The 11,417-nt window shown below is 37.0% G+C and overlaps 1 protein-coding gene across 1 annotated transcript; it reads left to right on the top strand.

The window, feature by feature from the left end:
* Positions 2,123–11,103, top strand: LOC109223540 (general transcription factor IIE subunit 1-like). Its single transcript, XM_019387905.1, has 10 exons — positions 2,123–2,329; positions 2,424–2,546; positions 2,795–2,915; positions 3,881–4,009; positions 4,344–4,453; positions 4,545–4,728; positions 6,729–6,920; positions 7,578–7,805; positions 7,949–8,147; positions 10,467–11,103. The coding sequence occupies exons 1-10, from the start codon at positions 2,307–2,309 to the stop codon at positions 10,568–10,570; spliced, it is 1,413 nt and encodes a 470-aa protein (XP_019243450.1). The 5' UTR covers positions 2,123–2,306; the 3' UTR covers positions 10,571–11,103.

Here is an 11,417-nt window from a genome sequence, read left to right as displayed (position 1 = left end):
TCTTGAAATTTTAGGAGTCTAATATGGTTATTTGGAGGCTACTCTACCAAAAACCTAGCTTGGAGGCTACTATACCTCAACCTTAGGTCACTCCTATAAAAAGGGTTAAACATTCCCTTAAAGAAGATCTCAAATATAGAGATCATCTCAGCAATTCCATAAACTCTCAAAATATGCACAAAAAGACTAAATATACGGTCTCCGAAATTTCACAGAACTCTTGGAATATTCATTAAGAGGTCAAAGACATGTCAAATATGTCTTTCTTAAAGTCCTACGTTCGAGAAATACGCTGCTAAGGTACTCGAATCACGTAGAATAAATCGGAGGAAAGGATCAAGGCATAAACAGAGTTGCAACCTACAATGTTTATCAATAAAATCGTTTTTTCTTTATACTAGGTTTGCAATTGCAATTTTATTTTTCTCTGCATAAATTTGTTGCAAACAAATGGGCACGCCCAGTGGGGCCAGTTTTGCCCTTCATCTCTTCCTCATGCAAATCGAAAACTACAAGTTTCAAAATTATCTGTTGTGATAATCGAGTACTTCAAGCCTCGTCTTCAAATTTCGGCAAGTCTACACCCCAAACCTTGAATTTGGGGGCATTCGTAGACATCAAAATTTTAACGGATCAGCCTAAATCCTAAATTTAAGATATTACAAGATGACTCTTGAAATTCTAGGAGTCTATTAGGGTTGTTTGGTGACTACTCTATCAAAAACCTAGTTTGGAGGATACTCTACCTCAACCCTAGGTCACTACTATAAAAAGGACTACATATTCCGTTAAAGAAGATCTCGAAAATGGAGATCATCTCATCAATTTCATAAACTCTCGGAATATGCACAATGAGACCAAATATACGATCTCTGAAATTTCATGAAACTTTTGGAATATTCATTAAGAGATCAAAGACATGTCAAATATGTCTTGCTTAAAGTCCTACGTTTGAGAAATACGTCGCTAAGGCCCTCGAATCACGTAGAATAAATCGGAAGGAAGAATCAAGGAATAAACAAAGTTGTAACCTACAATATTTATCAATAAAATCCTTTTTTCTTTATAGTTGTTTGTGATTGCAGTTTTATTTTTCTCTGCATAAATTTATCGCAAACACTCTCCATGAAATTTTTTTAGTTTGGTTTTGACTTCCACCTATATTATCTAGAGATACATTCCTTTCTTATTCTCATTCATATATATATATATATGATTACTACCAAAAGTCATCTATTTCTTATATTCACGATGATAATCCTTCATCGCTTTGATATGGTAAGATTGCAAACTAACAAAAAGAATAGTGTGTTGCATATGAGCTCATGCCAAATAGTGTTAGGTTGCCCATTTGTATTGAGATGATCGAAACGGTCTTTGTTATCGGACTTCATCTACCTTTAGTGCGTGAATTTATGACCTTTTCATATTTAGGGTATTTAATTAAGTCAACCCCATGTCCAATAGGGCTCGTTCACCAATAGATAAGTTGAGGAGACATGTTCTTTTTGTAGAAACTTATGAAAATATTCACATTGCTAGCAATGTCCATTCAGTTAATAAAAGATAATACCTCTTTTCATAATTCACAATTATTGCCCCGCATCACACAAATAAGTGACGATTTAGGAAACATTAAACTAAGATAAAAAGACAAACGATATAAATTATATTCAAAATCAAATTATACATATGTGAGTCACATATATATGCTAAATATTGTTGACTTTAAACTAACTAAACTAAATTTAATTGCGAAAAAAGTACCTCCGCAATAAGATAAATGAAAAATACACTCGATGTCGAATATATACTCAAATGACAACTTAACGCACATTTAAATTTATCTCGTATAAATTACCATTTTTACTATATAAATTTTACGAAATAAAATTGTATAAAAGATATTTTTACCATTTTACTATATAAATTAATTATAGGGAATATTACCAAGATCCAAATGCAAGTAACGGAGAAAAGATCCCATGCAAAGTACAGGGGCAAAATTGTCAATTTAAGGGGATATTAGGGTGGTAGTGAAATTTGGAAACTTTTCGGGGCGACGCGGAGAGATACAGCGAAATATTTGGGGCTTGAGCTATTCCTTTATAAATACCACCTCAAACCCCCAATAGAGAACATAACAAACAGCAAGCATTCCACCTCCTAATTCTCCCCGCCGATCTCCTTCACACTAATTTCAGAAATCACTACAGAACAGTGACTGCAAATCTTGGCGATAATTTAGGGATTCAGAATCGATTTTCACGTCTCACTGTATGAACTTTCGGAATTAATTCATTCAAATGAGTATTGAACCCTTTAATCGGTAAAGTTCTTGATGAATTTATCACTCCATCTATGTTGAATTCGCCAATTATTCTTTTCTTCTCTGTTTGTTCAATTATTTTCTTGTTGGATAGATTGGTGAAACTTGCGGCTAGAGCTTTTTACGATGACATTACGACTAAAGGTGACAATCAGCCCAAATCTGGCAGAAGTGACAATCGAGGAATTGCGGTGGTTATTCTAGACGCACTCACAAGGTTCTCACTTTTACGTTTAATTAAGCTTTTGTAGCTATTTTGACTCTCTGAGGAAGATAAATAAATTACTTTGAAGCTGAAATATGATTCTACCTGTCAATACTTTTCCTTTCATCTATAGTCTGTTTTTACTTCAGAAAAGATTAATGTTCTGAAATTACAAGCTTAGCATCTTCAAACTCGCCCAGACACCCCAAATTGCATTGTGTGGAGCAGTATATGTGTGTATTAAAAATCATATATTTCAGGCGGCAATGGGTGAGGGAAGAAGACTTGGCAAAGGACTTGAAGTTGCACACAAAGCAACTCCGCCGCACCTTGCGTTTCTTCGAAGAAGAAAAGCTCATCACGCGGGATCATAGGAAAGAGGTTGGTTTTATGCTCTATTGCTACAAAGATTATTGTTTAGTTAGCTTTATGCTATCTTCTTGCCTTAGTTTCAGACCGAGTTTTCCTGATTTTAGATATCTGAAGCAGCACTGTTTGTTTCCTTAACTTAGCAATTGAATCCCTTTTACATAAATTCCTCTTAAGTAAATAGTAAGATGTGAGGAATCTGTTGTTTTGAGCATGCTAAGTTGTGTTTCTTTACCCCATTTTGAGTATTGATTTGTGATGTAATTTATTCAAACAACATCTTGTCTAAAGAATATGAAATTGTTACATTGTGTTCCTTTGCCTACCTACCAACACAAATAAATGATAGGAAGCCAAGTGTGAAGTTCGGTCCTACGAAGCTCATCAATGTTTAATCTAAGCCAAAATGAATCCTAGTTTGTTATTGCCTTACCCATTACTATGTTCTCTTACACGGAATACTCCTCCTAGTTGATTTTGTGGCAAATTCTATTTGTTCTTCACTGCCTTGGGAAGAAACTGAGACCTTTCAGACAAATGCACTGCGACAGCAAGGAAGAAGAGTTTTTCTATTAACAATACAATAAAGTACCATTTTGACTTTTATGAGCTCATTTTTAACCTTAGGCCTCATTAACTTAATTGCTAATGCCACAAACTAAAGGCGTTCTGATGAATGTTTACATTCTAAAAAAAAGGTGTTTACGTAAAAGCTGTGATAGGTGACAAGGGGGCTTTTGATTGCATATGTTGTCTGTGATGACGAGGGGTGATTTGCCCGCATTTTTATCCCCCCTAACCTAGTTGCTAATGTGCAACCAACTCCCTCCTCTTCCAAAAGGTGATGGGTGAAAAAGGGGTGATTCAATAATATGTTCGTCTGTTATTATCACATACTACTAACTTTTTCCAGATTTTGCGTACAATTACTTTGCAAAATAATCTGCCATTCATTCTCTGTCAATCTATTGTTGCAGGGAGCAAAAGGTGCAAAAGTATACAATGCTGCAGTTGCAGCTACAGTTGATGTCCTGCAGAATGGGAAAGAAGGAGATGACAAAATAAAGATGCATACTCATTCTTATTGCTGCCTGGACTATTCTCAGGTTCCCACCCCAAACCGCTGGTTGCTTAGTTAAATTTACCAAATTTGTAATTATTGAAGAATTCTGGTACTTCTAGTCATAGCATTTCCAGACTGACTGATCGACGAACAACCAAAAGATAATAGTAAAGGTTTTATCTAATTTTAGGTGGTCGAATTCAACTAAGAGAGACTTAAGTAATCTAAAGTAACACCAGTTTTGGTTATTATGGTACTAGCACAAGCATGATTGTTGACCAGGGATAACTTCTCATGCATCTTGGATATCTTTGATGTTTAACTATATTGCTACTTCCATCAAAGTGAAAGATTTTGGGGCATTTAAAATTCTGCAGATATTTGATGTCGTGAGGTACAGACTACACCGAATGAAGAAAAAGTTAAGAGATGAGCTGGATAACAAAAACACAGTGCAGGAGTATATATGTCCCAATTGTGGAAAAAGGTTCTGCCTTCAATACTGCTGAGTTTTAGCTTTTTGATAGGTATACCTTTCATGACAAAATTCAGGATTTTCCTTAAATATGCGAATTCAGATATACCGCATTGGATGCATTGCGGTTGGTGTCTCCTGAGGATGAGTACTTCCACTGCGAAAGTTGCAACGGGGAACTAGTGGCAGAGAGCGACAAGTTATCCTCTCAAGGGACTGTAGATGGGGATGATAAGGATAGGAGACGGCGTCGCGAAAAATTGGAAGACATGCTTCATAGGATGGAGGTTTGTCTTTTTTCTGTGTTGTGTTTAGATGTTATGTTGATATATAAAGTGCTGTCCACAATTTATTTTGTTTTTAATTCTAGGCAAACATTTGGTTATGTAATATTGGTCGATCTTGGGTGGGAGGTATTTGTGAATATGTTAAATGAAGCAAGAGCAAGAGCAAGAGTGCAGCTACAGTGAACTCCATAAAGGTTTATTGCTCCAGGTCTTTAGGTAGATATACGCACACACATACATGAGAAGAAGTCAATCAACTGTTTTAGCATGTATTGATCTATACACCTTTGCCATCCACCAAAATCTGCACCTGTTGTGTACAACTATTACTTACTATATCAGTAGATGTATTATCTATGATTCTGAACTTCTTTTGAATAAAGCGTAGTGTTTGCTGTTTTGCTGTACAGATATGATATACTCCCGGTGTTCCATTTTATACGACACTCTTTTCCTTTTTAATCTCTCGTTAAAAGAAAGACATCATTCTATATTTGGAAACTTTTTAACTTTAAACTTCCATTTTTTTAAACTTTAAACTTCCATTTTTTAAACTTTAAACTTCCATTTTAGCCTTAATGACATGCTCTTATAGCTATGGAAATGTAATTGCATGTCAAAGTTACCAGTTCTAGGGGTACTTTTAGTATGTGTCAAAAGTTCTTCCTTTCATGAAGTCTTGGTGCACTTATAAGGTTCCTATCTGTATAGAAGGGTGCAATTTGTAGAGAACCATATTCTTGTGTAGGGATTTGTATATACCAGCTCTGGTGTTGCACAATTGAATAATAAAAAGGTTCGTTGGATGTGACATCCCGTCGGGCATTTTGGTTTCAATGGAAAATAAAGGGTTCATTAACTATGGGTATTTGACTAGCACATCTTATTCCCGCAATCATCATTATTAGTTTTTTGGAAACAGCCTCTCTACCTTCACTGGTTAGGGGTAAGGTTTGCGTACACACTACCCTCCCCAGATCCCACATTTGGGAATATACTGGGTATGTTGTTGTTGTTGTTATCATTATTGGTTTTGCTTGTTGAGTCAGACAGAAAGAATTGTGTATGGGAGAGATGACAGTCTCTTGAAAATGGAATGCCAATAAGGAAAAACTTTGTGAAGAGGAAAAGTGATGACTTCGGAGTATTCCTTAAAAGCTTGATGAAAGATCTGCTGGACCAATAGGCAACAAGAGAATAAAAAGATTTCTAGCTAGTGTCTGTGTAATTAACTTGATGCTCTCACAAGCATTTGCGCTGCCGCCGTAGGCGCGCTTTGAGCCTACTAGCTAGCTATCTAGCCCCCGATAGCAAAGAGAACTAGAGAGCGAACAATAATTTAATTTGGCATTTTTCTTCAATGGATTAGTTCCTTTTTAATAAGCAGTGATTTCTTAATGGATTAGTGGACTGCTACATAAATTTTTGTGATGGTTGTGTAAGGATGCTCATAAGACACTTCTACAAAATATTCTGGTTTCATTTTGGTTTAGATGGACTAGCCTCTCTCTCTCTCTCTGCCAAACTGAATGCTTCTCTATATATATTTTGGTTTCAATATAACATGATATTTCTGGTAGCTTTAAATTATAACTTGTGGCCAAATTTTTTTAAGGAGAGATTGGATCTTGTTATCCAGTTTGATGTATTTGGCTTCGTACATCTTTGTATCTCATAAAGAAGATTCTCAACTACAAACCAATCAACTACTCAATCCCCAAACTAATTGGGACAATCCTAACTGCATCCATTTTAATGTTACTGCCCTTGGTTAGTTTATTTTGCTAATAATGAGCTAGAGGGGGTCGTTGTCTTGATTTCTATGGCCATTGATGAACTCTTAAGAGCTGATTCATCCATTCTTTTTTCTCTTATTGTAATCCCCGGATATCTAAGATAGTTGATTTGTTTTTACTATCTCTTTCCTGTGCATCTGGTTCAGTTTACTGAGAACTAAATTTTTTCTTTTGACCAAGTACTGATAACTAAAAGAATTGTAGGCACAACTCAAACCGTTGATGGATCAACTTAACAGAGTAAAAGATTTACCTGCTCCCGAGTTTGGAAGCCTTCAAGCGTGGGAAGTGCGAGCCAATGCTGTGGCCCGAGGTGCAAATGGAGATAATGCAAATGATTCAAAGTCAGGACAAGGATTTGGTGGAACACCTATGCCTTTTGTTGGAGAGACAAAGGTTCTTTTACCCAACTGGAAAAGGAAAAAAGAAATACTGTTGTTACAGGGTTTTACTTGGAAGCTCATCGTTATGTGTTTCTAGTTGCTTCTTGGAAATGCACTGCAGTGAATTTGGTGTATATTCTTGCTCATGCATCACAGTTATGACTCCTGCACCCCTACATGAAATTTTCCAAAAATTGACCCAAATATGAATTGGATTTTCATGCGCTAGTCCATACAGTGAGGTTACACTACTAAGCTTTTGCTCCGTGTTACTCTTCTTATAAAATCTTGTGGACAGCCTTTTTAACCCTCCAATTTAGTGTAACATTGGAAGTTTTCTCCATTTTGCGCTTAGCAATGTTTTGGTTATTTACTATACTATGTACAAACTTCTGTTTCCTTTCTCACTAATCACTTGACTCTATTTTATACTTATTCTGAATGCTTTCATAAAATATCTTTGTCTTTCCTTGTGAACTTGATGGACAAAATAGTGCCCGAGTTACGTAGAATGTAGGACTTGTAGATTGGTTGAGTGAAATAGGTTCTGAAACTATATCCACTTTTTGCTGTTGACTGCTGGTTGAGTTGCTTTCTCCGGTCTTGAGTGAAATAGACCCTTAAACGATGATGTCTACAAATTTATACCTCTTTTTTCTGTTGATTGCAGGTTGAAGTTGCTTTCTCTGGTCTTGAAGAAAAAGGAGATATCAAATCTGAGATTTCAGCTACACCAATGAAAGTTTTGCCTCCATGGATGATAAAGGAGGGAATGAATCTTACAAAGGAGCAGCGTGGAGAGGTCAAGCAAGAGTCCAGTATGGAGGGTACTTCTGCTGCAGCGGGGTTATCTGACGACAAGAAGTCCATAGAAACTGAGGACGTGAAAAATATAAAGGTTAAGCTCATTTGCCTTTTGTATGGTTCCTAACCTCTTCCTGCCCTTCCTCCTTTTCTGCCCCTTCCTTTCTTGCTTGAATTCCTCTATGCTCTTTAATGATGCTTTAATGCCTCACCTTTTTTTTGTCTTACTTTTGGTAGGATGAATATGTTAAGGCATATTATGAGGCTCTATTCAAGCGACAAAGAGAGCAAGAAGAAGCTGTCAAAGGTTTACAGGAAACATCAACTACAGATGGAGTGGATAACACCTCTACTGAGCGCCAAGTCGGCATGAAATCCAAACGTGAAGAGGAGGATGAAGGAGAGGATATTGAATGGGAGGAGGCCCCACCTGCAGGTAAATTTTATAGTGTTCATATACTCGGTCTCTTTTCAAAGACGTTGAAAATGGAGGAGCAAGCGAGAAGTTTGTTATTCAAGTGATTGGCTTGCTACATCATGTGTTCAGCTCCTTACCTTATACGTTGATTGTGATCCATTTTTTTGAGTCTAAAATGGAGAGACCATAAATGATACAAGTCTACAATTTTATATTGTTCATATACCTCAACCTTTTCAGTAGTTAATGATACAAGGACTTTTCAAAGACGTTGAAATGGAGGAGCAGATGATTGAAGTTTGTTATTAAAGTTATTAACATGCTACGTCATGAATTCACTCCTTACCTTATACGTTGATTGCGCAAATCCATTTTTTGAGTCTTAAATGGAGAGACCATAAATGGAACAAATGAATAAAAATGATATACTTTGTAGCAATGATTAGTCTAGGTTTCTCAAGTGCTTTTGTACGTTATGACATGTGGAGCGCATGTGAGTGACACGTGTTATGCACTTCCCAGAAAGTAGTCGTAGACTGTCCAGAGTGCCAGTAGATACACTTTGGACGAGAATATGGGAATGATAAGTTCCCTGCAAAGTTTAGTTATGTAGGTGGAACTTCAAGACAAATTACAGGGATATTCTTGTGCTATCCCTTTTCTTAACTTCCTCATGGTCCGTATTAAACCTAGCTAGCAAAACAGTCTGCCTTAAGATATAGTTTCCGACTCCCCCGTAATTGACCCCTAAGCTCGGGTGTACTGGGGATGCGGCTCGGGTATAGTAGGTCTAGATTAAATTGAGAGCTTCCTGCCATCCCACAACAAATAAAAGCATAAATGTGATGTTGCAACTAGACAATATTCGACCAACTTCTGCATCCTTGTTTGGTCCCTATCAAACTTAGCTAGTGAACAGTCTGCCTTAAGATATCTCCGACAATAAATAAAAGCCTAAATTTGACGTTGCAACTGGACAAATTCGACCAACTTCTTTGTCGTTGCTTGGGTCAGTTCTTCCTGGGTCAAATATTGACAATTTATCCTTGGGATACCGTTCTTAGTCACACTTTTTTTTTGGGGTTGCTTTTTTGATGGATCTAGCCCCTTGGGAGGTTAAAGAAAACTTCTCCAATTTGCCTCTTTTTTCTCATTGTTTTCTCGGGCCAATTTTGTGCAGCTACTAGTGGGTGTTCTTTCGGCTCAAGTTAATACAAAATATCTACTGCGTCATTACGTGTAAATTTATTTCTTTTATTTTTTTAATTCTAAACTGGGTTAATTCAGATTCAAATGGAGTATTTGTCTTATTCTCTATCACAGCTGTAGGTCGTTCTATGTTGACGTTTTCTCTTCTTTATGTCAACTTTGTAATATTGATTTTCATATGTCTTATCTCATTTTACAGTAGGATTTCCCTCTGTGGATTGTATTTATTTGTCCGGATGACTGCTGAAAGGTATACCTGTAGTAAAAAGGATGAACAGATAACAGATAAGCCTTTGGTGAAAGATTTAAAGAAGAAGAGCAGTTAATAAGTTATTGTAGAGACTAGGAGTTGATCTGCAATTGCTTGCAGTGTTACGACAATAATAGCATAAATTTGGATAGATTTTTTTTCCCAACCTAATAATAAGAAGATCGACTCGTGATGATATTCCTTCCTGGTCAGTGGTTCTACATTCCATAATGGCCATAGTTTTTATTTTTTATTTTTTGATGACCGAGAAATCCGTCTGGGGCCGATCCTTTGGACCAACCGCAGCCTTCGAAACTCGGTGGATAATGGGCCCGCCCCTCTACCCTCCTCCACTTAAATACCAGGCTTTGCTTTGCATGGTGTGGGGGCTTGAACCTGTGACCTAAGACACAAATCCACCACCCATTGCCACTTGAGCTAGGCCCTGGGGGCAAATGGCCATAGTTTTATTACGAATAAGAATTACAGTCATTCATTTCTAAATTCAAAGAGCAGGTTTACTATGTAAAATGTAATATACGACAACCTTGTATGAGAATTATCTAACTTCTTATAGCTGGGATGACGTGTTATTTTGTTCTGTCTGCTTGAGTAGAGTTATAAATCTGCTGATTGTTGCTAAATTTTGTCTTCTTCCAATTCTTTAGATTCTGATTCTTCTTTCCTCTCTCTCTCTCTCTCTCTCTCTCTCTCTCACACACACACACACACACACACACACACACACACAGAGGGAGAGAGAGAGAGAGAGAGAGATGATTTCCTGCCTCTTTGTTTTGGCTGCTAAATTGATATGCCATGTTTTATTTATTTATTTTTGAAGTTCAACTTTCATCTTCACATTGGGTATGTTTCAGGTGATAATACAACTGCAAATTTCAAGGTTGACTTGAATGTCCAAGCAGATGCTTCAGGAGATGAAAACGATGAGGAAGATGACATAGACTGGGAGGAAGGTTGATGATCAAAGTAATCCTTAAGCCATGGATTACTTCAGGAGTCTAGCCATGATGTTACCCATGCAATGGCTGGAGAAGAAAAGGGGAAAATCGGACAGTACAACTATGAGAGAATGATTAAGCTATGTGAGTGCGACAGAATTAGAAAAGACAACTATTTAAGGCAAAATGGTTGAAGCCGGCATATGGGTTTTCGTCAATGGATGCTCTATCTGGTTTCATCTTTCTCGAGTTATTATTCTTCATGAAAGCAATTTTAGGTGTCGTTTTGTTGGTTACATAAGCTTGCAGCAAGTGGGGTGTGGGTCTTTTTGTCAAAATGGAATGGCAAATTGCATTGGATGACGGAAATAAAAGATTATTGTGTGATCAATGTAATACAAACTTTAGGTACACAATCTTCTCGTGACACTATATTTTATATCTACCTTGTTTCCATTTTCCTCGGCAATGATTTTAGGGGTAGCGGATTTGTTCGCTGTATCATACATCAAAGTTAACTAGAAAACAGTACCCGGACAGATCTGTTGTGAAGTTTTTCATGTTCTCTAGTTGGGGCTGGACCCTTAGCTTACAATAACAGACACACACTGCAGATAACGTAAAGTATAAGTTTGGATTAAAACTTTTTTTAGAACTCCCCATCTGTCAAGACTTATGAACTAGTTAAACTAGAGGTGGCAATTTGAGCTCAAACCTATGCAATCCGCCAGAGGCGGATCTAGTATTTCATGGCTGCGGGTGCTGCTCAATTTAAATTTTAATGCCAAGCTACCACCGGTCAAGGATATTGAAAAAGAGTGATGTTTCGTCGATTCACTATATTTTGAATATCTCGGTTCGATCTAT

The sequence above is a fragment of the Nicotiana attenuata genome, chromosome 3 (assembly GCF_001879085.1).
Source record: "Nicotiana attenuata strain UT chromosome 3, NIATTr2, whole genome shotgun sequence".
In the NCBI taxonomy this organism is placed as follows: domain Eukaryota; kingdom Viridiplantae; phylum Streptophyta; class Magnoliopsida; order Solanales; family Solanaceae; genus Nicotiana; species Nicotiana attenuata.
The sequence above is the reverse complement of the archived record's forward strand: the minus strand, read 5'-3'. Positions and strand labels throughout refer to the sequence as shown.